The sequence below is a fragment of the Hyperolius riggenbachi genome, chromosome 3 (genome assembly GCF_040937935.1).
Source record: "Hyperolius riggenbachi isolate aHypRig1 chromosome 3, aHypRig1.pri, whole genome shotgun sequence".
NCBI lineage: Eukaryota > Metazoa > Chordata > Amphibia > Anura > Hyperoliidae > Hyperolius > Hyperolius riggenbachi.
This window is the reverse complement of record NC_090648.1, coordinates 129,957,398-129,984,806: the sequence shown is the minus strand read 5'-3', so window position 1 is coordinate 129,984,806 and position 27,409 is coordinate 129,957,398. Positions and strand designations below refer to the sequence as shown.

At 45.1% G+C, this 27,409-nt stretch overlaps 1 protein-coding gene across 3 annotated transcripts in view; it reads left to right on the top strand.

Annotated features, from left to right (window-relative positions):
• TET3 (tet methylcytosine dioxygenase 3) overlaps nt 1-27,409 on the top strand; it is a 150,750-nt gene that overhangs the window by 44,151 nt on the left and 79,190 nt on the right. For 2 of the 3 annotated variants that reach the window (XM_068274940.1, XM_068274939.1), the window contains exon 2: nt 10,353-10,409. Coding sequence is in view for 1 of the 3 variants with exons in the window: in XM_068274939.1 (XP_068131040.1) it covers nt 10,353-10,409 (57 nt within the window). In the remaining 2 variants the exon portion in view is untranslated. Of the gene's footprint in view, nt 1-10,041; nt 10,107-10,352; nt 10,410-27,409 lie in introns of those variants that run through there. The other variant, XM_068274941.1, reaches the window with a different exon arrangement.

The window sequence follows — 27,409 nt, the reverse complement described above, 5'->3', positions numbered from 1 at the left end:
ATAACAGTTTATGGGCCTTTTCACACCCGGGTCTCTTGCTGGACCGCTTTCCACAGTTTATGGCAGTGGTTTACAGAACAGGCTCCATGCTTTCTTATCTGAAAATTTGGATCTGTTCCCACATTTCTGTCTCCACTTTGTCCAGGATTGTTTGTTGTGTTTCTGCAATGCAATAAAGTGAACCTAAAGCAAACCAGAAGCGGTTTTAAAATACTTACCTAAGGAGGGGGGAAGGCTCACACACTGCAGTGACTGCACACAAATTTTGAATTGATTTCAGCATGAAATCGATTCAAAATCTGTGGAGGAGCCACCTGTCTCACCACCCAAGGAGTCCCCCCCCCCCCCCCAACCCCCTGATCTGTTTTCCCGGGTGGCAGGATTACTTTCACCTGTCCGGTTGGTGCATGTCCATGCCGTGGGTCTCCTTCCTTTGTCTTCTTTTGTTCCGTGTCATGTGGCACAAGCTACAGTTCAAACACTAGAGCTTCAGCGTGTATGCTGCCGGAGCTCTAGTGTTTGAACTTCAGCTGGTGTCGCATGACAAGGAGGATGAGACCTGCGGCATGTGGTTAAACCACCGGACCAGGGAGGACGTGTGCCAGACGGATAGGAGAGAGTACTGCCCCGCTATTCTGCGTCAGTCCTTGCCGAATCAAACTCCGCTAGCAACGCGTTCCTGACCTGCAACCATTGGAGCAAAATTTTCCATCCTGATTTCACAGTGATCGAATCTGCTGTATATCGACTGGCTAATTGGCCACTGTATGGCCTGCTTTAAGCTTGGTTCAAAAAACAATGCAAAATGGATTGTAATTTTGATACATTTTTGCTTTGAATAGATCAAAATTACAAACTATGTAGTTCGGTGCCCTTAAGATTTCTGGCAGTTTCAAAATATTTACTTGAACCTGATTTTTGTTCAATCAGCTTGCTTTAGCTTCAGCTGCATACACAAAGAAGACTTTTTTGTTGTCCAAGACAATAGTTGGAGATTATTTTGTGTGACAATCTTCAGGTGCCCCCGGGGTTGGTCTCTTTCTATTCTGCCATTCTTTGAGCTTGGAAATCCTCAGCTAATGCTGATCTTGTTCCCACAGCCTACTGGACAACTCCCGCTCATCCTCCCCCTTCATAGGGCAGAACATTATGCTCTGCAGGGAGTCCGGCAAGTGTGTGTGTACAGCGAGCACCTGACAACTGTCATCCAAAATGAGCATAACAGACAACAATACTCTTACATATGTATCAGACTTAAATCTTGAAGTGCCTTACACAATTTATTAGCTAGTTTTTTTTTTTTTTTGCTTTCTTGGCTAATTCTGATCTCATAATCGGCTAATGAATTGTTAGTCATTGGGTGCCCAGCCTTGTTTCCTGGGCCAGGAGTGGTAAAGTACACTGTAAAGCTAGGAACACATGCTGGGTTAAAGTGTACCTGAGGCAGACCTTGGGTTACCAGTGTGAATTCGGCCTTAGAGGCAGCGCGTCAGCAGAGAATTTTTTATGAAAAATCCTTGGGGCCCGGAAGCTAAGACAAATATTTAAAAAAAAAATTGCGAGGTGGGGTTGAACTTCTTGAGTTTTTCTCTAATTTTTATAAATGGAGCTAAAAGCTAAAAATTCCCTGCTGGCTCCTGGATAGGACAAACTGGCTTTGAAATTCCATGTTAATCTGTCGACCCCTAGCCAAAGGCTGATGTACAATAGGGTGCATGAAAGTAGCAGGTTTAATGTATTATTGTATAGTATAACCCCAATCCAGAAAAGGATTAAGATGAAATGGAGCCCTAGTCAAGATAGCAGTTTTTGCCCACTATTGAAGGTCATCTGGCTTTTTTTGTTGTCAAACGACTGGTCCATCAGACCCTCCCGCTGGGCGGACATTCTGCCGACAGTAGCACGTGTGTACACGCTGTTGGCAGACTGATAAGACGGATATGTCAGAAACCGTCTTCTCAGTCTGCTGACAGTGTGTACACACGTGCTACTGTCTGCAGAACGTCCGCCCAGCGGGAGGGTCTGACGGACCCGTTGTTTGCTACAGTATGGCGTGTGTGCGCGCCTTAAGATTTGGTGAGGCCCAGCATCCGCCAGGCCCCCAGACTCTCTCCAGGCACTAGGCAACTGACTAGGTTTGTCTTGCGGATAATCTGGCTCTGCTCCAACTTGAGCGGACAGTGCTGTGTCTGCTCTGACGGAGTGTTGTGCTCCGCTTGGAGTCAAGAGCAGATGCCTTGCTCTGATGGTGTGTTGTCTACTGGAGTCCCAAGCAGATGCCTTGCCACCATAGTCTTCTGTCGTAAACTCCTCCGCTGTCCAGAGAAGTTGTGCAGGTTCAATGTGTGCATTGCGTAGGACTGACCATTACGAACGGATCCATTTAATATCATGGGATCCATCTCCTGTTGGTTTTTGTGTTCCACTGTAATCCGGCAAAACGGACAAAAACATGTTTGTTTGTTTTTTGTATTGTAATGTGAACTGACACTCAGCTTTATCTTAACTGGAAAGTGGGCTGTGCTACATGCATGTTCAGCACATTACAGTGCTTAAATGACACAAGATGTATTATCTGTAGACCCAGACAAAATACTCCTCTTTTTTGGGGGGCAGTTGTTGCTGAAGGGACTGTGGAGATGTTCTTTGATTAGGCCATGCTTTAGAGGAGAGACAACATTTCAAAGACAAGGGGGGATCTGAACGTGCGTGGGCACGATCCATCATTATCTCCACCTTGTCTACATTTATAGTTACACATTCTTTGGGGAGTTTTTGCACGCCATAATGTCATGCTGTTTCAGATTTTAAGTGAACTGATAGATGAAGCTGCTGCATTACAGTTACCAGCAAAATGTGGTTAACAGGCTTGGCTGTCAGAAAAGGAGCATCATTGTTTTATAGATGCCATATTGATTGTGAATTGTCAGGCTAGTGCAAGTAATAGTGGTGGAGGCCGCACATTGCCGGTGTGAGAGTGGCATGCAATAGAGAACAGGATGCCTAGAGAAAGTCTTGCGCACATGGCTAATTAGCGTACCGGAAGAAGCAAGCGTTCGCCTGTAATACATTTCTGCAGAAGTCTTGTCCTCCAACTCCTGAAGGACACAGCATGAGGAACAGACCTTGCTAAAGTTGAACAAAGTTGAGGCTAATTGCAACGAGGATGAGATTTGAGTATATAAACAGTGTATAGAAGCAACGTGCTGAACAGAATACCTTTTCCGTGGGCCAAATGTGCTTGTCACTGCAGTATAGTTTGCTTTCTTCCCACGATAGATGCAGCTGCTGGGCAAACATAAGGTAGGAGAGCGACAGATGCCAGACTACATATTCTGAATCTGTGTTACAGGAGAAACCACATGAAACGAAGGAAGGAATCCCGCTGCACCAATTGGTCGGGTGAAAGTAGAAAATCCTTTATTGATATTTCAATCCATCATCAGTGTTGCAACACTGATGATGGATTGAAATATCAATAAAGGATTTTCTACTTTCACCCGACCAATTGGTGCAGCGGGATTCCTTCCTTCGTTTCATGTGGATTTTGGCTACTGATTTCCGTGCTCCCCTTTGGTCATACATGTGAGTGTAGCGGTCTCCCTTCCTTTTCCTATACTTACAGGAGAAACCATGCTTGTAGTTCTCAATAAGTAGGTGCTATGCAATTTTATGACCCCCCACTCAGCTAACCGGAAATAAAAGCCTCTCTCTATGGATAGCTGCAAGTACACACAGTCAGGCCCAGTGCACACCGAGCGGTTTTTGGAGCGATCCGCCGGCCGCATCCGCCTCTAAAAACGCTTGTCTAATGTATTGCAATAGGATGGTGCACACCGGCGGTTTGCGTTTTTTGCCAAGCCGCAAACGCGCCCCCTGCTGCGTGTTTGCGGTTTTCGGAAGCGTTTCGTCCTCAATGTAAAGTATAGGAAAACCGCAAACCGCTCTGAAAAACGCTAGTTCAGAGCGGTTTGCCAGGCATTTTTGTTACAGTAGCTGTTCTGTAACAGCTTTTACTGTAACAATATGTGTAATCTGCTACACAAAAACGCACGCAAAACCACTAGGTATGTTTAGAAAACCTCTCTAAACATACCTAGAATCGCTCTGAAATCTGCTCCCAAAACCGCTAGCGTATTGCGGATCTGCTAGCGGTTTTGGTGTGCACTGGGCCTCAGGCCTGGTGCTCACCAAAAACCGCTAGCAGATCCGCAAAATGCTAGCGGTTTTTAAAACGTTTTTTCTTATTTTCATGAAGCGTTTCACCTAGCGTTTTGCGTTTTTGGGTAGAGTTTTTTTGTGTAGTAGATTTCATATATTGTTACAGTAAAGCTGTTACTGAACAGCTTCTGTAACAAAAACGCCTGCAAAACCGCTCTGAACTGGCGTTTTTCAGAGCAGTTTGCGTTTTTCCTATACTTTACATTGGAGGCAGAAACGCCTCCGAAATCCCAAAAAATGCTACAGCCCGGGAGAATGCATTTCTGCAAAACGCCTCCTGCTCTGGTGTGCACCAGCCCTTTGAAATACATTACCCACACGTTTCCACAGCCGCAAGCGGCTGCAAAAACGCTACAAAACATGCTCGGTGTGCACCAGCCTTCACACATAATTGTTTTTTGAGTCTGAAAAGTTGTTCTGTTTTTGTGATTAGTTGAGCTTCAGTCAGAGAGGGAAAATGGCCCCTGCTGCAATTAATGGGAGGAAAATAATGTTAATAAGGAGTTGGCAAAATGTAATGTTTGCCCTTTTAGTATGGGACTTGATTTGTGGGCCATTACACTTTTGATTAGACCCAACACTTGGTTGGGAAACTGCATGACAGGATTTATTTATTTTTTTGCCCATGGCTGAATCTTGTTTCACTCTTTTCTGTATTTGGCTGCAGTGTTATACACAACTTGTAATCCAATTCATGCTGTGTTCTTTCTGTGTGTTAAGTCCCATCTACACTGTACGATTCTTTGTCCAATTCGATTACGATTCTGTTTACGATCCGATTAAATCCAACATGTCCGATCTGGATTCAATTCGATTTGCCGTTGCTAGGCAATGGCAAATCGAATTGAATCCCAATCGGACATGTCGGATTTAATCGGCTCATAAATAGAATCGTAATCTAATCGGACAAAGAATCGTATCGTGTAGATGGGGCTTTAGTGTTCTGCTCCAAAGGCACCAGCATTTATTGAGGGTTTTTTTTGCAGGTTATGTTAAGGTGGTCATACACTGGTCGGTTTTTATTGCATCATCATCTACCAATTTGATCATTTTGATTGAAACTGCTAGAAACTGACTCACCAAATGGTTCCCGGTCGATTGATTCGATAGTGCCTGATGGAAGATTCCCAATCGGTGGTGGGTTGGGAGCATGTCACTAGAGGTGTATGTTTTTGCAGCAGTTCTCACCTGTCCACCATGCATCTTCTATCAACCACTGGGCTCTACTTACTGGGTAGACCTGGGGACCCGGCAGGCAGTGTGCACACATTGTGTGTAGTTTGTGGAGGGATACTTAACAGATGGATCCCTCTTTGGTCAGATAATGATCTGAGAAAGATCTGTTTGTGGGCCACATCGACTAGTGTATGGACTTAAAAAAAATGGGAACCGCTTCTTAAAAAAAAAAAAAAAAAGCCAGATACTTGCCTAAGGAGAGGAAAGGCTCTCGGTCCTAATGAGCCTTCCCTCTCCTCTCCCGGTGCCCTCGGAGCAGTATTTGACTGATTTGGTCAAATACTGCTCGCTTCGCTGGAGAAGGTGACTTCGGAAAGTGTTCAGGAGCCCCAGAGCTCCCAAAGATGGGTTGCTCCATACTGTGTGCGCGCGCGCGCACCCTCTCTCGCGATCTCGCATGTGTGCAGTATGGAGCCGCCTGTCTTTGGGAGGACTCGGTCTCCCAAAGACTTCCGAAGTCCCCTGCGGCGGGGAATTTAAACGGGGGAGCCAGTGCTGCATCGGGAGAGGAGAGGGAAGGCCCATTAGGACCCAGAGCCTTCCCTCTCCTTAGGCAAGTATCTAGTTTCCTTTATAAAAAAATATGAGTCCCATGAGCTTTAAAGGATATGGAGGCGAAGCTAAATCAGAAATGTTTTACTCAACTGGGGCGTCTTCCAGCCCCAAGAAGTCTATCGGGTCCTTTGTTGAAGCTCCACTGTGCTTGAGGCTGCCGATGTCCTCTCTGTAAGATTGTGACCAGCGGCTGCGTTGTGGTCTTCTGCCCATGCGTGTCGCGAGCTTCTTGTGATCGTGCTACGGGAGTACTCTGTGCTTATGCCGCTCATAAAGACTTAAATGTGATCACGAGAGGTGCGCAAAAGACCACAACACAGCCAAGGGTGGAGATGTTTTGGAGGGGACAGTTGCAGCGGCGGCCTCGAGCACGGCAGAACTTTGGCGTGGGTCCTGATAGACTTCTCAGGGCTGGAAGAAGCACCAGGCGAGTAAAACTTCTGTTTTAACTTTGCCTCTGTATCCTTTAAGTCGTGCCACCATAAGCAAAGCTGCAAATGGACATAAATAAAGTAGGCCATAGACATCAGAGTGTGGTTGATAGTGCAGCCCTCGTGGCATTTGCTTCTGTCCTCTATTCGTAAGGATTGATTGGCATAGCTGAGAGTTCCTGTTTATTCTCTAGGAAAGGAAGAGGAAGCTATGTGTAGACACCACTTGTACCAGTCTAGTAAAAGCCTCTGCCTGAGCTGGTATAGATGTGTTTAAAGGGAACCTTGAAGTGTGAGGAAATCGGAGGCTGCCATCTTCATTCTCAAATAAACAATGCCAACTGCCTGACTTCTGTGCTGATGCTCTGCTTCCAATACCATAAGTCACTGACCCAGAATGAGCATGCAGATCAGATGCTTTGACTCTGGTCTGACTCCACTGGGTTCATGCTTGTTGCAGGTTTGTGATTTAAAGCCAATAGCGGTCGTTGCCCACGGTGTTTGCCAAATGATTGGCCCTTTAGTCTTAAGGGGCGACACTAATAGTTCATGTGTACGCACCTTTATAATATACACTGCTATGTGGATGGAGGTGTATAATAGATCAGGAATTGAGAGCTAATAATTTGCTGCTTTCACAAAAAAGGTGATAATGGTCCATTAAGACTGCTGTTTTCATAGTGGTGAACCCCATAAGAAATACCAAAGATCAGTAGTGTTTGTTTCCAACTCTGTGTTTAATGTTTGGCTTGACCAGAACATTTTCAGTAACATACTACTGGAAGAACCAGTGATCGAGCCTAGAGCACTATTGGCCATCAGATTCCAGTGCAAGTAAATGGGGCTTCTGTTCACCACTTTAGAAGACGTCTTGTTGATCTCCGCTTTTGAAAGCCTGATCATGAGGGAACGAAACCTATTCCAGCTTTATATAAATGTAGCAAAAGTGGAGGTGTTTCAGGACACCTTCATTATAATGACTGTGGGGTATGTATTTACAAGGCACATAGTGAAAAAAGTAGTGTCCAGCAGCAGTAGTCATCTTACTAATCATATTCCAATCTGAATTGGAGCACATTGAATGTTTGAGCTAACCACAGTGCCAGTAGAGGTGCTAGCTTGAGAAGATGCTGATATGGGTAGAATTACCACCTGGCTCTCTTTCTTAGCGCATGATAGTCCAGGAGTTCCTTCTGCTACAGGATACTGAAGTGGGTTCCAGTCAGCTGGTCGATGGTGATCCAAAGAGGAGGGACCAGGTGCTGAACACTTAAAACACACCTTAAATGAGAGAAATATGGAAGCTGCCATATTTATTTTCTTTTAAACAATGCAAATTGTCTGCTGTCCTGCTGATCATCTGCGTCTAATACTTTTAGCTATAGACCCTGAACAAGCATGCAGCAGATCAGAGGTTTCTGACTGGAATAGCCACATGCTTGTTTCAGGTGTGTGCTTCAGACACTACTGCAGGACTGCCAGGCAACTGGCAGCCTCCATATACCTCTTACTTAAGATGGTTGTAAAAGTGGCTTCAAATCCTGAGTTTTCTAGAAACCTGAAGAGAACTTAATTTTAAAATTTGATGATAAAAATAAATACAAAACCTTTTGTTTTTATGTTGTGGACAAGTGTTTTCTTTTGAAGTTCCCCAACTGCTTACAACGTTGAATGCACATATACTTATGGTAAAAATACTGAATATGACTTGTAACATATGACCGAAACTTGAACTCTCCACAATGTCTAGTCAGTTTATTTCATTTTTAGCAAGCCGGTGGAGATCTGTAGTCCCAGTCGCTGTGTCACTATGATGTACACCATACAAAGCTGTAGACTGTCTACATCTAGAGTGTTGAGAGAACTGGTGTATTTGATAGAATTTTGGTATGTATAGCTGGTCACGGTGCGCTGTGGAGTACTTCGTGCATGCCTCGCTCGCGTATTCTGCCCGTTTCGCCTCCGAATCCATGCCAAGTATTAGCGCTAACCTTAAACTTCGTATTGATCTCATTTGTTGCGGTGTTCAATCCTTAAAGCTGAAGTACAGTTGGCAAGCATAGAAAGTGGCGGAAACGCTTGCTGCTCCCCTTTAAGATGCGGCCGCTTCCAAATGAGATGCACAAAGCGGTGCGGAAGATTTCCATTTTAGGCATTTTCCCCACTAGTTCATTTTAGGTCATCTGAACCTTTTTTGTCTTTCTTTTCTGTACTGCTGCTACAAGGCTAAAGCGGCGACGATCTTCCCGGGATGATCCGCTTATTACGTTGGAAACTTTGACAGCAAACTTGTCGATTTGTGAAAGCTCATAGTGTAGTATTAAGGGTGATGGGAGGGTAATGGTTTTTGTCTTTTATTACTTGCAGAACAATCTTTCGATAAAGCTGCGCTGTTCTTGTTGAAAAATGTGTGGCTTAACCCTACCACTGCCAGGTGTTCTGTTACGGCAAATCACAGGTTAAAAGCCTTCTGCCGTTTAAAGAGCAAGCTCTGGCCGAGAGTTTCACTTCGACGCGCCACCTACTATAGTTAACCCTTAAAAAGGGTGCCTCCGCTAGAAGGAGGAAGTGTGGGGAAATAATAATAGCAGTGCCTTTTGTACTTATAACTATTATAACGTTGGCTCAGAATATATTTTTATATAAAGTGTGTATTTATACAGAACTCTGTTACCCAGTACTATTTGCGTTCATTATGTTTTTGTGTACAGTAGATAAAGCATTTGTGTCTTTGCTTCTGTAAATGACAGCAGGAAATTAAGAAGCTCAGAATTCATGTGTTTTAAAATAACCTCCAGTTCCATGCTATGTTATTGTTGCAGTCTCCCTTGTGTTCTGCTGTATAGGGCAGGCACTGTGTTGTTTATGTTTATTGCTACTGAAAGAAGCAGTAGCCATTACAGCGTAATTGCATAAATAATGCTGACAGTTACAAAGCCTAAAAAAAGATCTGTTGCTAGGAGAGAGACCTCTGGGATTGATTTATCAGAACTGGTTCAAGGAAAATTGGAGCAAAACTGGTGCAAAAGTGGAGCAGATGCCTGGATCAAGGATTCTGATTGATTGATCTGGTCTTCTGGTCCATTCTTGCACCAGTATTGCCCTGGCCTCGTTTTTGATCAGTCTGCCCTGCTATGTCCCATAGAATACACAGGCTTCTGTGGCTGTGCGTTACCTCTGTATCTGCAAACAGCAGTGTTAATTGGTTTTGCAAGCTCATAACTGACAGCCCGTTCCATTGTTTCTAGCAATCCAGTCCGCAGATTCCAGCAGCCCTCAATTGCTGGGAGAGAAACCACATGGTCTGTTCTCCCTGTTAAGAGCTGAAGGGAAAAAAAATCATTGGCATTACAGCCCCCAACCCCTCCCCACCCTCTCTGTGCCTTGGTCTCCATACTACTGCAAGCAAGAAAGGGAGGGAGGGGAGGGGGTGGCATGTCACATATCATGTGTTGGGGGGTAGGAGAGGTACTAAGAACTCTGTCTTATGATAATGATCCCAGCGTCTGGCAGAAGAGGGAGAGAGAGAGCTAGAGGGAGGGAGTAAAAAAAGAAGAAAAAAAAAAAAGCAATGCACCAGTGTCTTTATAGGAGCAGACCTAAAATGGCTGCTGGTAATCAACTGTGTTTAGAATTTGGAAGCTAGAGCCTTTGGAACAAAAGGTCATTGTTTGCTGCTTCTGCTTTCATATCTTCGTACCTCTGGTTACTGCTTGTAGAGACCTAGGTGTACATGTCATGTGTTTTTTTTTTTTTTTTTATGAATTTCCTGACGGCACTGAGCCAAGAATGCCTTTTCTCCCCTGCCCTGAGACGCAGTGTGTATCTACAGACAGCACATCTCGCCCTTTTCTGTGACTTCAAGCTCCATCACCTATACATCTTTTATTTTCTCATTTTGTATTGCAGGTTGTAGATAAGGACAGCCCCAAAAGTCAGCCAAATGAACACGTTGAGAGTGTGAAGGTAGGTACTGTTCAATATCCCCAGTATTGCTTTTAAATAAAAATAGCAGGGTTTCTATAAATAAACCGCCGGCATGGTAGGACAGGCGGAAAGAGATTAACCTGTGTGCTGCCAGGCAGTTTTATCTGCCTTTGGCGAGGAGTTAATTTGTGTGCTATGCCTCCATGGTAAGTCTTATGTCATGCTGAAAAGATGTTCCGGGCTTGTGTGCCTGAATATGAGGTCATAATAAATTAGTATTAATTAGGCAGATGGATCTGCATGTACCCTGCTGTAGCACATTGGTTGATGCCCATCGCTACCATGAATGTTACTCTTGGGGTAAAAGCAAATGGCACATTGGAATTGCTGGCATGACAAGTCATTGTGCAAAATAACATCAGAACGCTCAAGTTAGTAGAATGATTTTTTTTCTTTTTACTATTGTTGTTATTCTCACGTTGCTGGCTGCAATTCAATTGTTCTATCTTGTGTACGGCGCGATAGGTCATTTGAGCCGAATCCTTGTTTTTGTCTTACTATCCTTTCCTCGGGTTTTGTATGATAATCATTAGAGATTCAAGCACTATCGACTTTGAATCATATGTAATATATACCTGAAAAAAATGATCCTTGATGTACTGTAGATCTATACACCCGACGTAGTGTAAAATCTTCATTGGTAAACCTGTTAGTGGGTCAGGTGCATGCAATGTATTTGTGTCCAGTAAACCGCATTCGCTGTGCATGTGTCTTGTTGTTATATATTAATTTTACTTAGCAATGTTATCTCCTGAGTCAGGGGACTTTTAACTTTTCCCGTCGGTGTAAGTCAATGGTGTGTCTCTGACGCTTGCGGTCTAACATTTATTAACTGTGTTCAGCCCAAGAAATGGATTCGGTGATAGGTTTCTGAAGGCTGTTGTGTAAAGAGTTAATACGCTCAACAAGTTGCACTGGGAAAAAGTTGTGAGTTATAAATAGCCACGTGCATACCTACTCACTGCGTTTCCGCTGAATGCGAAAAACCACGGGCCTCATCTTTCTAGGAAAGCCTTCCTCGCCACCCCTCTCCTGGCAGGCAGAGCTCGCTCTCCTCGTCTCTGGCGGAGTCACAGATCCCGAAATCACGTGGCTCTTCAGTTTACAAACATTGCATCGCTCACACGTCACAGGAGAGGGGAACACGCAGTTCCCGCCTGCACTTACTTGCCGGAACAGAACTGCGGCAGCACGTCCGAATGTGTTCAACGGGTTACTAAGAGATAAGTGGAAAAAGTTGTGTAGTTCCAGTGACAGAGCTAGGTGCAGTGCAACGGACTGAAATCAATAGTAGCGTATGCCCGGGAGAGGACAAGACGCTGGAGTTTAGGGCCCTTAAAACTGGTTCTGTGTATTCAGAGTGTTCGTGACTGGGAAATGCTTTACCTATTGTTACCTATTGTTACCTAGCACTGTGGACCAATGCCAACGTCCTTTCCCAGGCAGGATAATAGTAAATAGACTCCACTCGCTATCCCCGGAGCTTTCTTAAGCAGCCTAGCAAGAAATAGAACTTTTTATATTTTTATTCTGTGTTGGATGATTTTATTTTATGGACGACAAAATGGATTGTTAGCCGAGATGCGCCCCTGTGGATCTTTTGGTGGCTTTGTGTACTTAATGTACTTTTAAGGCTGGCAAAAAATGGGAGGATCCATATGCAACAAAAATAGGGTGCCAAATTTTCTCTTAAATTGTACTCTTTCCAGTGTCCCCCAAAATGTCCCCCTGTCCTTTAGGCCTCCCCGGTGATTTCCCAGTATTTTATGGCTCCAGCTTTGTACTACTTGCTGACCACTCACAAACGGCAATCACCTTGAGCACATGTGGCTACACCCGTCCCGCCTTCGGGTGAGCGAATGGTCTCTCACAGGGCTGATCGGTCTCTCTGAAAAAGACTGAGGTGGATGTCTCATTCCTGCAAAGAGGGTTACACAATGGTGGACATCGGGATAGGAGGTGCCCAATGAAGTATGATGAACCAATGAAAGTCTAATTTTATTGGTCTATTTTATATTCCATTGGGCGCCACATACCCAGCTATCCACCATGTTTTGAAGCTGCTTTAGTTTTCTGATATTGGGTCGCTTGGACCTGCTGGTGGTTTTTAAGTGCTACCTGCTGAGAGATATTTAGGAGCCGGTGTTGGCTGTTTATAGAGATTTAGGGGTTAGGGCTCAAGCCCACTAGCAGCCTTTTCTAAGCTCTATTGATTTGAAAAAGCTCTTGCTAATGCAATGCTATGGGGGATTTTTATAAAATCACATTGCTCAAGTGGGATCACACCCATAGAATTACATTCGTTTTTCAAATCACAACTGCTCAGTGATTCTTGCTGATGTATATTGTGGAACCAAGGGTGCTTGCTGCCCAAACCACCTGCTGACATTGTCTTCAGGCGAGGGGCTCATGGTGAATGCTGATGGGCATGGGAGCCGAAAATTCCTACTGAAATACAAAGGAGGCCCATGGGTGCTGTTGCCTGTGAAGAGGCTCAATCTTCCTGCCGATAGTTAAGAGGCTAGTGGCAAATGCAGAAAGAAATGTGGAGCTCTTAATTGCCTGCTGACAGAGAGGGGCACCAACCTGCCTGTTGAGGCCCCCAGTAGGAGCAAGTGGGAGAGGGTGGATGGAGAACCCCTGACACTACTGAGATGGTCCCAAGTTGCCTTCTGACAGAAATTGGCACCCATGGTATTGCCTGCAGGGATGAGGAGCCCACAGAGATGTCTTCAGTGCACCAAATCTAGTATGCAGATAACGTATTCCGACTCGACTGGCTGCATATTTGTTCCTGGCTACTAAAGCTAAACAATCAAAATTTAAAGGGAACCTGTACTAAAAAAAAGCCCTCTGGGGGATACTTACCTCGGGAGGGGGAAAGCCTCAGGGTCCCAATGAGGCTTCCCTGACCTCTGTAGCTTCGGGGAATTCAACGCTGGCTCCCCGGAAACCTCCCCCAACAAGCTTGACAAGGCTGCGCTGGCTATATTTACCTCTCCGTGATCCTGCGCAGGCACACTAGCGGCTCTTCGTTCAGGTAAGGCCACGGTTCAGGGGGCTACAGAGCTGGATTGCTGGGACAACGGAGGACAGGGGACGCCTCGTTAGGCTTTTCCCTCCCAAGGTAAGTAATCCCTCAGAGGGTTTTTTTTTTCATTACAAATTTTCTTTAAAGATGGCATCCCCAATAGTCCTCTCACTACAAGCCTTTATTCTTATCTGGAGGAATGTACTTCACACTACTGCAGACTAAAGACTCACATATGGTCTATGGAGGACTGTGGCCCAAACAATCGGTCCTGATCTGTTGGAGAGAAAGTTGATAACAATCATTGTGCTGGCACGCTACTTAGTTGCCCGTTGAACACCCTGCTTTGCTTTATGTCGAGTGATGAGTGAAAGAAAAAGATGATACACCTCACTGTGACCACTTTAAAGAGGAATTCCAGTGAAAATAATAAAAAAAGTGCTTCATTTTTACAATAATTATGTATAAATGATTTAGTCAGTGTTTGCCCATTGTAAAATCTTTTAAATCCCTGATTTACTTTCTGACATTTATCACATATCACATAGTGACATTTTTACTGTGGGCAGGTGATGTAGCTGCTGCTAGCTGTTTTGGCAGTTGGAAACAGCTGTAAACAGATATTTCCCACAAGGCAACAAGGTTCGCAGACAGGAAACTGCCAAGAGTATGTACTCAGAATTTATTTGTGGGAGGGGTTTCACCACAATATCAGCCATACAGCGCCCCCCTGATGGTCTGTTTGTGAAAAGGAAAAGATTTCTCATGGAAAAGGGGGTATCAGCAACTGATTGGGATAAAGTTCAATTCTTGGTCGGAGTTTCTCTTTAATAGCAACCACTGAAAAATAATCCAGCATGGTGCATTGCTGAAGGGGAGATCATCGACATTAGGGGACGTTCTACTCTAGTTATATTTTCACCCTTTACAAGAGTTTTCCACACCGCTTTAGCTTTGTTACCCGAGGGAAACAGTCTTTCAGGAGAAATCGTTTTTCCTGCTAGTTCCTCTAGTATAAACCTACTTCTATCCAAAAGAGCTAAAAGACAGAAATAAACTTTATAGTATTTGTATGTGTAAATGGGACCATAGGGGGCAAAGTCTCCCCATCTTTTAAATGTTCTAGCCAAGGAGTTTACCCCCTCCTATGCTCATGGAAGTGTGGTAAGACCATCAGATGTTCCTCCAACCCCATGTAACTAGGTAGAGCTAGTTATTTTATTACCACTTGATTATAATATATCAGGCTGGATAGTGTAATGGTTAAGGGCTCTGCCTCTGACACAGGAGACCAGGGTTTAAATCTCGGCTCTGCCTGTTCAGTAAGCCAGGACCTATTCAGTAGGAGACCGTGGGCAAATCTCTCTAACACGGCTACTGCCTATGGAGTGCGTCCTAGTGGCTGCAGCTCTGGCGCTTTGAGTCCGCCAGGAGAAAAGCGCAATATAAATTTTCTGTGTTTGCTTGTTTATAGCGAAGGATTATCTGAAATAACCAATAGGAGTTCTTGGACTAATGTGGATCACCGTTGATCCACATTAAAATGATCAGGAGACCTTAAGGAAGTTCAAATGATCTTTGAGGTCTCCTGATCATTTGTGTGCCAGGTTGCAGTAGGGATGCATTGGGCATGGCGGCTACAGTCAACACATTAGAAGAAAAAACGGATAATAACTGCAAGAATGGAACAAAGAAGAAGAAAGACATATACAGATTAAACTGGTGGAAGAAGATAGAAGTAGACAGAAAAAGCTGATGTCAGATGATAGAAGAGCAGAGATAAAAATAGAGGAGTACTGCTGAAAATAAGAGATTTTATGGAATATATTTAATAAAACTCTACTATCACTCCTATTTGCAAAGCCTTCCAATTCAGGTTTACTGGATCACTTATGCTCTCATATGTTTTCCGTTGTTCCCTGAATTCTCAATCTGTGCTGCATGAAAATTTTCAGCATGCTTTTACTGGGCGATACTGTTAGCAAGCTTGCTAGAGCAGTAGAGTTCGGGTTATCCGGAACGTAACTAACCAGCAGTCTCAACCAACCAGCGCAAATTGCCAGCAATACTTAGTGGCGAAGGCCAACTTCTTAGGCTGTTTGTGGGCTCCGCTGTTCTTAAAGAGACTCTGTATTAAAAAAAAATTCCCCTGGGGGCTACTTACCTCTGGAGGGGGGAGCCTCAGGGTCCCAATGAGGTTTACCCCATCCCTGTAGCTGCAGGCAATCCAGTGTTGGCTCCCCCGAATCCTCCCCCAACAAGTCTGACAATGCTTTATTAATTTATCTCTCTGCGATCCTGCGCAGTAGAGGCACTTCCTTCAGGCTAGGCGGAAATGGCCAAGCCCGATCATATCCGCTCTACTGCGCAGGCGCAAGAGGGCTCGCCCCTGCGCAGTCGAGTAGATCGATTGGGTTTGGCTGTTTCCGCCATACCCAAATGAAAAGCCACTAGTACGCCTGCACAGGATCGCAGAGAGGTAAATATATCCATCGCTGCACTACAGGGGACCCAGGCAGGCTAACGGAGGGACGTAGGAGGATGGCGGAAGACTCTTTAGGATCCAGAGGCTTCCCCCTCCCGATGCAAGTATCCCCCAGAGTGATTTTTTTTTTATTATTACAGGTTTTCTTTAAAGGATACATGAGGCCTATCTGAAAAAAAGACCATGACCCAACTGCAGGTCAGGATCTTACAGAAGGGGGCCTGGATCAGTGCGGAACTTCAGTACTGGACAGAGACCCTTCTAGGGGCTAGAATAAGCCCTAAGTGAGTAAAGGCTTTATTTTTAAAGGGAAGGTTCACACAGGAGCTAAAAAAAAATAAAAATCCAAATCCACTTACCTGGGGCTCCTCTGCGCTCCAACGTGCGTGTCACTGGTGCGCGCTGACGTCATAGGACGTCCTCCGGGCTGTACTGCGCAGGCGCAGTAGTTCTGTGCCTGCGCAGTACAGCCCGGAGGACGTCCGATGATGTCAGCGCGCCCGCGTGAGACGCATTTTTGGAGCGCAGAAGAGCCCGACCTGGAAGCCGGGCCTGGTCAGGTCGGGTGCGCCACCGAAGAAGACCAGGAACCTGCGGAGCGGCGGCGAGGGCATGTCCTGCCTGCCACGGGCTGGAGGAAGCCCGAGGTAAGTGGATTTGGATTTTTATTTTTTTAGCTCCTGCGTGAACCTTCCCTTTAAGATTGGCCTCATGTATTCTTAAAAGGACAACTGAAGCGAGAGGGATACCGAGGTTGCCATATTTATTTCCTTATAAATAATACCAGTTGCCTGGCAACCCTGCTGATCCTCTGCCTCTAATACTTTTAGCCATAGACCCTGAGCAAGCATGCAGCATATCAGGTGTTTCTGCATGCTGCATGCTTGTTTCTGGTGTGGTGTTCAGACACTACTACAGCTAAATAGATCAGCAGGGCTGCCAGGCAACTGGTATTGTTTAAAAGGAAATAAATATGACTGCCTCCATATTCTCCTCACTTCAGTTGTCCTTTAAGGACTGGGTTCCATGGCTCCTCCAAGGATAATATACTTTCAATTACCATATTTTAACATTTAATACAGAGTTCAGGGTATGTATATAGAATGGGGTATTCGCTAGGCCTATTTTTATTATTGAGTCTCAACCCACCAGAAAGCACACTTATCCAGCATCAGCCAATCCCCGTTAGTGCCGGATAACCGAGACTCGACTGTATCATGATAGTTAACCTGTTGTTGTTGTGTTGGCCCCAGAAGCATTCACACATAATCCAGCTTGTGAGTCCAGTGTAGCGGACTGTACTTTCCACCACTGACAAGTGTTTCTTATGATTGTGGCCACGCTGCAGCACAATATAGACAGCCAGTGTTAGCAGAAGTGTGCCTATGTCAGAGAAGGAGGATACGTCTTTGAACTACCTGCCTGGATTAGTTCCCACACCCTGTGCTAGTGAAGGCAGAGCATTCAGTGTGCCTCCAGGGCTGGGCAAACATAGCAACCGTCACGCTGGTGATTCCTTTCTGCTGTACAGAGCGAGTCTGAACAGCACAACTTGTCTGAGGATTGTTGCAGCAGGTCCCAGTAACATCAACAAAATGTGCCATCTGACACCACTTGTAAGCCTGGCTAGGATGTGTGCACATGGGTGTAGCTTACAGAACAGATACAATGACCGATACATACTGTCCCCTCCATCCTCCACACACCTATGGACTATATTCCCCAACCCCCTATACCCTTCCCTTATTCCCATAACCCCCTCCCCATGTTAATGCTTTGTTTTGCTTTGGCAATGCTAAATGTATTTGGTCCTGCCAATAAAGCTTTTTTGGATTTGGAGCAGTGCTAGGAGTTTACTTCCTACCAGCTGCCACTGCCATGCTAAGTTAACTGTACTGTGAATTGAGAGATACTGTAACTTGTGGCAATGAACTCCTATCCTTTTTCCCTTGTCAGTATGTGTGTGTATGTTGCAGGGAATGTGTGCATACATTAAAAGGAACTGGAGGTGAGAGATATATGGTAGCTGCCATATTTATTTCCTTTTAAACAATATCAGTTGCCTGGCAGTGCTGCTGATCTTTCTGGTCAGTAGGGTCTAAATCACACACCTGAAACAAGCATGCAGCTAATCTTGTCAGATATTTGTCATAGTCATCTGATCTGCATGCTTGTTTACTGTCTATGGCTTAAAGGCAGAGGATCAGCAGGACAGCCAGACAATGAGCCTTGTTTAACCTCGCTGGCGGTAAGCCCGACCTCAGGTCGGGCTGTGCCGCGCAGGAGGATTTCTCAGGCTCTGCTGGGCTGATTTGCGTATTTTTTTTTGTTGCACGCAGCTAGCACTTTGCTAGCTGCGTGAACTCACCGCTCCCCGCCGACTCGCCGCATTAAAGTGTGTGTGTGTGTGTGTGTGTCCCCCGAGACCCCTGCGCAGCCTGGCCAGTCAGTGCCAGGCAGCGCTGAGGGGTGGATCGGGACTCCCTCTGACGTCACGACGTCCGTCATGGACGTCGGTGACGTCATCGCGCCCGTCGCCATGGCAACAGGTAAGCTCTAATGGAAATCCCGGTAATGGAAATCCCGTTCAGAACGGGATTTCCTGGCGGGCCTGATCGCCGTAGGCGATCGAAGGGGGTGGGGGGATGCCGCTGCTCAGCGGTTGTCGTGTAGCTAGCGCTAGGCTAGCTACATGATTTTAAAAAAAAATTAAAAACTGCTGCGCTGCCCCCTGGCGGTTTTAATTGACCGCCAGGGAGGTTAAAAGGAAATAAACATGTCAGCCTCCATATCCCTCTCACCTCGGGGTTCCCTTTAAGCACCTCTGAAACCAAATGTATCTGATGGTTGGAGGTGTGGTGGTCACACGATCATTGAAGACAAGATGCATAACATTTTTATATAGCTCCTTTCTTCTGGCAAACACAGTGTTAGAGCTACAGCCACCAGTATGCACTCTATATGCAGAGCAGTGTTAGGGAGTCTTGGCCACAGTCTCCTCACTGAATAGGTGCTGACTTACAGAACCGGAAGAGCCATAATTCGAACCCTGGTCTCCTGTGTCAGAGGCACCGCTATTAACCAGTACTGTATCCAGCTGCTATCTAAAGATGGTTGTCTTCATGGCAAGTGTACTGATTTTATTCTCATTATTCTCATTCCATAAAGAGTTCAACTGGAGTTACTATAACAAGTAGTTGAATTAAAAAAAAACAAAAAAAAAACTTCTGACTGATGAATAAAATAGAATGGAGATTCTTGGCTTCTGTGCAGCAAGGCAAATGCCTAGGTCTGGTATCCAAATATTCTGATAGCATGGTTCACAATCGCTGTCATAGGTGATGTTTGGCAGGCTGTGCGCTTAAAAATCATCTGCTAAGTTCTACAATGCAAGTCCATAGGAACACCTGCCAAATGGTACCGAAACACTATAGGCATTTGGCAGGTACACTTGTAGATGTGTAGTAGCCAAGGTAAATGAGTGATATCTGCCAGATATTGATTGTTTACCTAGTCTACCATCTTGCAACAGTAGACTTGAGACAGTTTCTTCAGATGCTGACAGCTTAGTACTGTTTGGTGCCATTCAAAGCAATTCAGAAGTCAGCTACATACCATCGCACCCTTCAACCTCCCCCCCCCCCCCCCCCCTGCTGGAATTGATTGTGCACAGAATGGTCATTCTCCATCAATGCTTGACTGGTAAATTTAATAGTGTATGCCTTGCTTTACTTACATATGTATGCAAGGAGAGTACGCACAAAGTTTCCTTCACCAAGCTTGTTACAATGTTGCTTTTTAGGAACAGCATACAGGGAAGTTTGATAGAAGTGATGGGCACTACATTGTAAGTGGTTTCTGGTGTGTTTGTGCACATTGTCAGGTACCTGATACCACAGCATGTAATAAGTGATATATTAACACTTTAATTGTCTGGTATCTTTTTCTGACAAGTTGCAGACATGGCAGGGAGTTACCACACACAAAATTCGCATTATTTTGCTTAAGAATATTATTGTAAGTTGTTCCCCAAGGCTATGTTCACACATTGTATACAAAGTGGATGGGGTGTGTGAGCACCCTGAAGCAAAAGATACAAGAGAGAAAAAGGGAGCTTCACGGTGCAGTATGTCAAAGTAACACAATTTGTGGAAAGAATTAAGCAAAAGGTCTACTCACAAAGGTGGGTTGCTAGGGGCAACCGACCACTGGCAGCAGGTGGAGATAATGAACCCGACTCCACTCGGCTGGTCGCTCTCCTTGATAAAGAAAAAAAAACACTAGGCTTGTGTAAAAACACAGTGGCTAATGCTTATACCCCTTCAATGGGGGCCGTTAAAGGGTGTATTTAGCACATATAGGGGTAAAGAGGCGCCCTGGTTGTGTAAAATACAACTAAAAAGAAACAAGTGAGGTGGCTTACCTCAGAGGCGAAATTCTTAGACAAAATTTTTAATAACAAAGCACAGGCAACGCGTTTTGCGAGTTCGGACCCGAGAAACGCGTTGATTGTGTTTTTATTAAAAATTCTTTGTCTTAAGAATTTTGTCTCTGAGGTAAGCCACCTCACTTGTTTCTTCTAAAGAGGCCCATACATCTAACAATTTTCCCGGCGATATATACAGCAGATTTGATCTCTCTGATCAAATCTGCTGTGAAATAGTTGCGCAAACGTTGGCCGAACTATCGATTTTCGTCCGAAATCGATCGTTCCCGTACATCCGTCCATGCGGAACATTTCGCTCTATCGCCGGCGGGTCGGGAGTGCGTCGAAAGCGGCGTTCAAATGACCGACGGTAGCGGCAATACATTACCTGCTCCGCCGGCATGTGTCCTTGCTGTCACCGCTGCTCCTTCTCTGGGTTCCGGCAGGCTTCACTTCTTCCTGTCCCGACAGGAAATTTAAACAGTAGAGCGCCCTCTACTGTTTAAACTTCCCTGGACAGGAAGGAGTGAAGCCTGCCGGAACCCAGAGAAGGAGCAGCGGTGACACATGCCAGCGGAGCAGGTAATGTATGCAGTGGGGGTGACGGCAGCGGCAGCTTCACAGATGGCGAATCGATTTCATGCTGAAATCGATTCACAATCTGTTTGCAGTGAAGGCAGCCATACGATCCCTCTCTGATCAGATTCGATCGGAGAGGGATCTATCTGTTGGTCGATCTGATGGCAAATCGACCAGTGTATGGTTACCTTTAGTTGTATGTATTGATGTATTTTACACAACCAGGGCACCTCTTTATCTCTATATGTTCACACTCGTATGCACGGAAGCAGCGCACATATTTTCACACTCATTACTTAATGGATACCATGTGTGTTTAAATGCGCAAATAGGTTTGCGGTTTTCCGCAGCAGTCTTATTATCGGACGCATGCGATGTCCGATAATAAGTGCTGCAGGCTTTCTCTTTTTTTTTCTTTCTTTTTTTCCACATGAGAATATTCGCAATTTGATGTAAATGAGCCCATTGGTTGATTTAATGTGATTTTTGAATTGTGGGAAAACTCATGCAAATCAGTCAGGTGGGAGCCCAGCCTAAAGGGGTCTGTACACATATAGGGTTATGGTAGATCAGGTAAATGATCGATCTCTATATAAAAATATTCCAGCCTCTCAACTATTCAATACAAGAAGATTAGTAATGCAGTAGAGAGACAAGCGAGGCACCATCCACAATGCTCACGAGTATTTATTGCCCACCATCACCAGCATAGACAGATTACAATCAGCAAAAGTGTCACGGCCTGACAGCCGTTTCGCGGTACTCCGCTTCTTCAGAGACCAATAGTCTATTGGACGGCTGTCAGGCCATCACACTTTTGCTGATTGTAATCTGTCTATGCTGGTGATGGTGGGCAATAAATACTCGTGAGCATTGTGGATGGTGCCTCGCTTGTCTCTCTACTGCATTACTGGACTACTTGTACATGAGTGCACACCACAGGAGTTGCCCATTACCATCATTATACCCCGCAGTGCGTTTGGTGCTGACCCTGCAATCCTCTGTCTTGACAAAAAGATTAGTGCTACCGGTATTTTCTGCAAACTCCAATCATCAGTTTGGCAGGCCAGGAGCTTTGAGAGGACACGGCGCAGGAGCGGCGAGGTGGAGGGAGACGGGAATCCTCTGGAGGATTAACTTCTTTCTTTGCAAACCTCACAGGTTTGCTTTAACCCTTCTCACACTCTCATACAGATTTTGCATAGTCACATATGTCGGGCAGACGCCCCTCTGGGTCAGTATGGGTTCTATCTCTGGCCCTATAACATGCAGTATGAAACATGGAAGCATACAGTGCATCTACCTATCAAAAGATTAGGAGCACATATCCTAACACTCCTCTCATGGGGCAAAATAAGTAATCAGAATTAACCTCATAAGGGCGCTACAATATACATCTACTCGCACCATATGCCACACCACCAAGAGCTGTGTAATGCTGACAGTGGCTACAGGACAGAGAGAGTGAGCACTGGTATTAACCCTTGTCACAAGGATCATAAGTTATAGACAAGACACAGAATCCAGGCTCATCTCTCAAAAGAATGGCACTTAAATAAATACAATTGGGAGATGAGCCGGGATGGCAGTCTGTGGCTTTTATAAAGGCCAAGTTCAGGCTTTTTTTTTAATTTTTTTATGGTAAATACATGTAATATATTAAATTGCGCATAAAACCATTTGGGGAAAAAAATAGGTGTTTTTTTTGGGGGGGAGGGAAGGGGGGTGGGTTGCTCCTCTGTACCATTACCTCAACTACTGCTTCACCCCCTCCCTCTAATATAGGGGCCCATCCTTCAGGTCAGGGGTTTTGTGGTTACACTTAGGAGTGCGAAGATTTTGATAGCCAAACTTGTTTTATGACCAGTGCAAGATGGGCTCCTTGGCTGTGAGGGGCACCAGGGGGAGGCAAGGGAAAGGGTGTGAACATTGGGGGATTGGGGTGCCCCATCAGAGTTTTGCTGGGGGCTCCCTGATTTGTAGTGAGGCCCCTGGTTGTCAGTCAGCAGGAAAGCCAGGTATCATTAACTAGTAAGGGGCAATATTGTCAACTACAAAGCACAGTTCCTGCCTACACCCATAATTCTCCACAAGGAGTACTCCTTCCTGCTTCTGTCATCAGTAAACCCTTGAGGCATAAAAACCTGAAGATAGAAGTGTGGTAAGAGAATTGCATATCCTCATGGGTGGCCTAAAGACTGTGATGTTAATTGTACGCAAAGTATTATTTTCTGTTAAATTCTCCTGTATATTGTTACTATTTGTTAGTTTGTTTTGAAGAGGAAGTATGTTCCTGCCTCCGGCCTATAGATGTCACTGTTACATTTTCTGCATTGTACTTTGTATCCTATCTCTTCTAGCCCTTCTGTTGGTGATCATGCTGGCTTCTTCTGATAATGGCACCTTGCATATTCTTGACTTGTAAAGCGCTGAACATTACTCAGCTTCCTGATTACAGTACACATCAGATTCTCAGGAAAGTACCACAGCTGATGTCTCGGTCAGAAGCTGGATGCCGTTGCCCAGTCTGTATTTAAATTGCAAGTAGAATATCATTGATGTCAGGTTGCCACTTTATAGAACAAATCTGTCAGTCCCAGCCTACCATACACTATTTGGTGTATTAATAGGTTAGATGTCAATTTAAAAAAAAAATGCATCAACGGGAAATCTATTTTAGGATCTAATCTAAGATTTTTTATTTTTTTTTTCATAAAAGTCACTTCAGCATGCAGCAAACTCACCTAGCAATAGTATTTTAAGCCCTTAAAAATTGCGAAGCAGTTGCTGAATTTTTATTTTGCTTTAAACTGCAGCAAGGTAGAAGGAATAGCCATTGACACAGGAGACCAGGGTTCGAATCTCTGCTCTTCCTGTTCAGTAAGCCAGCACTTATTCAGTAGGTGGCCTTGGGCAAGACTCCCTAGCACTGCTACTGCCTATAGAGCATGTCCTAGTGACTGCAGGTCTGGAGCTGTGAGTCTGTTAGGCCCGGTTCACATTAACGTTCGCTATCCGGATTTTCCGGATCTGATCCGGACCGCATACTGTACAAACGGAACGTACGTTCCGCATAGCAATGTAAAGTCTATGCGGACGTTCACACGTGTCCGTTCCGTACAGTACGGAGCCGGATCGGATCCGGACTCTTTTCCAACATGCGCTATTTTTTGGGTCCGGATCTCCGGCACCCGGACCGGAGCCGGACCTGAGCCTGACAGCACCATCAGGAACACAGAAACCAATGGGGAACGGAAGGCACAGAACACATTGCCTACAAAAACCTGCTGTTCTACCCCACTTCCTATGCGTATGCAAGCGGCCATTTCGGATGGGGACACATGGGCCAAGCATGTCTGGAGTGGAGCAGCAGTGACAGACGTGCTGGAGCTGTTTGGCAGAATGTCGGAGGTGGAGGTGAGGCCTACAGCGGAGGAACCTGATTCTACACGTGCACCTTCTGCTGACCCCAACATTTTTTTTTTTAAATTTCGCTATTTTTTGCCCACGGATCCGGATGGCAGCCTGATGCATGCCTGATACAAACGGACCGGATCTGGATCGGAACCGTACGGTTCTGATCAGGTCACGATCTGATCAGGATCCGGTCCGTTTATTTGCCAAAACGCAAGTGTGAACGGGGCCTTAGGAGAAAAGCTCAATATACATGTTATTTGCCTTTGTCTTGTCTACTTAACACATTGTAAGTGGGTTTTTGTTTTTTTTGTAAATATATTTAGCTGCCCTCTTTGATTGGCCTTAGTCCTCTTTTAAAGAGAACCCGAGGTGTGCAGATGGGACACAGAGGCATGTTCTCTGCCTCATAACATGCCTCTGTGCCCCCACACCGCCGCTCTCTGTGTTCAGCAATGTACAGCTGCTCATTTACTCTAAGTTAGGCACGTCCAAAGCTCGGCCTGGGGGCCAAATGCAGCCTGCCGAGCCTTTTCTGGTGGCCCCCAAAACTCTGTAAAGTTAATATTTCCATCGTGTCACCACTCTACCTCCCCCTAGTTTGCCTGTAGGTTATAAGTCAACATTGTAGCAGTAGCTGCCACTGATTAGCAGCTGCGACTATGCCAGCATTGGTAATGGCCACTGATTAGCAGCTGCCACTGTGCCAGCAGCAGTAACAACCACTGATTAGCAGCTGCTACTGTGTCAGCAGCAGTAACAGCCACTGATTAGCAGCTGCCACTGTGTTAGCAGAAGTAACAGCTACTGATTAGCAGCTGCCACTGTGCCAGCAGCAGTAACTGCCACTGATTAGCAGCTGCCACTGTGCCAGCAGCAGTAACAGCCACTGATTAGCAGCTGCCACTGTGCCAGCAGCAGTAACAGCCACTGATTAGCAGCTGCCACTGTCAGCAGCAGTAACAGCCACTGATTAGCAGATGCCACTGTGCTAACTGCACACTGTATATGGGTTATTTGTAGTGGAAATGTTTAATTTGACAAAATGTCACAGGCTAGCACTCTCAACAACAGCAATATGGCCCTTGGTCTAAAAAGTTTGGACGCCCCTGCTATAAGTGCTAATTTCCACTGGGTGCCACGTCCATTTCCAAATCTGACGCAGCACCCGTGCTGTTGCGAAGCCACAGCTGAATCACTGTAGCCACGCCATGCACAGCTATAAGGATTCAGATGTGTGCTACAAAATGTTTTTGCACGCCGCCTAATATCGCACCAATGTGTGATTCAGACGGCAAGCTATTGTCTGAGTAGTCAGCGTTTCCCCATCCGGCTCACATGCGAGAGAAACGCTGCATACTGGACTGAGTGGAAACGGACTATTATTTGTTGTTGATCATTTAGGAATGGTCACTGTACAGACTTCGCTGGGCAGAGCTCTGAAAACGTATACAGAAGCTCAATAATTGTTGCCTGAAACCATTGTTATGGGCAGGATGAGTGAGGGCTTATGCAACAATTGCTCTACAGACACAATGTTGAGCTACTGAAGAGCAGCCTGCTCTGTTCTATGGAGAGGGGAGGACAAACTGTGGGGACATAAACCTAACAGCGGTTGATCGGTAGTGATTCAGTCTTTAGACACTTGAACCAATGGTAGATTTTTCCTTGAGACAAACGATTGTCTTAGAAGAGAGAAATCTAACATTTATTTGCAGCTTAACGGACAACTGAAGCTAGAGGAATATGGAGGCTGGCCATGGTTTAAAATGTATAATATATAGCCATTTATATATATGGCTATCTATTGATCCTCCTCTGCCTCTAATACTTTCAGCCATAGACCCTGAACAAGCATATGCAGATCAGGTGTCTCTGACAAGATTAGCTGCATGCTTGTTTCTGGTGTGATTTAGATACTACTGCAGCCAAATAAATCAGCAGGGCTGCCAGGCAACTGGTATTGTACAAAAGCAAATAAATATGGCAGCCTCCATATTCATCTCAATTCAGTTGTCCTTTAAGTAAAGATTGAAACATTTTATAATCCTGTAGCCGGCAGGGCTGAATGGCCTTAAATGGTGAAATGGTTTGTGAAGTGTATGCATCCGTGTAATAAAATTGGCGTTTACCTTTAAACATGTTACGCTGGTTGAGTGTAGTAAACACTGTCTGACAAGGATTATTTGGTTAAAAGGTTTAAAGTCCCCTTAGATCAGCTGGTTTGTTAAAGAGCAGATATTGCAGGTGCTATAAGCACAGACAGACCTGCCCAACCGGTCTGCAGCTACAGGTGTGGTTCTGAGCTAGAAGAGACAGGGAAGGGTAGACTGTTTGTTGGTTAGAGACACCAAGGAGGGAGACGCAGCCTATCACACACCTTCAGCCTTGAGTGTCCAGCAGGGTAAGCTTGACCTAGTGCCCTGTACTAGCAGGGTGACAAGGTACGAGATTTGGGAGGAGAAGTAGGTGTGCTTAGCATTTCACCATGGGGAGGCATGCTCACTGTCATTACAATGTCCCACGTGAAATCGAGAGATCTGTTCTTGTGGGTTTAGCTGCCCTAGCTTGCTGTAGTGCAAAGGTTGCTGCATCTTCTCTGCAGATAGCCTTATAAATGTATTACTTTTGTTACATGGCCTGTTTACCAGTAGTTTGAAGTTTTTTGTTTTTTTTTAACATGAATGTCCAGCCTGCTATATCTTTGCGTTCTGTCTTGTAGCTAATCTCTTGGATTAATTTTCCTTTTCCCCTAGAGTTGGTGTCTGTGTTGTTGAGTAGGTGTGCAGGTTGCCCAAACTGATATAACATATTTTACCAGTTTATTTTGAAACTGGTTTCTGCATCTCCATGCTTGTTTCTTGAATAAATGGGCTTTGGGCGTCCAACACAAAACAAGTTTAGCTTTATACTCTATAGGAATTAATAACAAACATGTTTAAACTTGCTTAAATTGTTTATGGATGTACAGAACAGCCATTCCAGTGTTTCTAAAGCTTGGTGCTCACTTTCAATTATAATTGGCCAATCACTGACCAATTTTA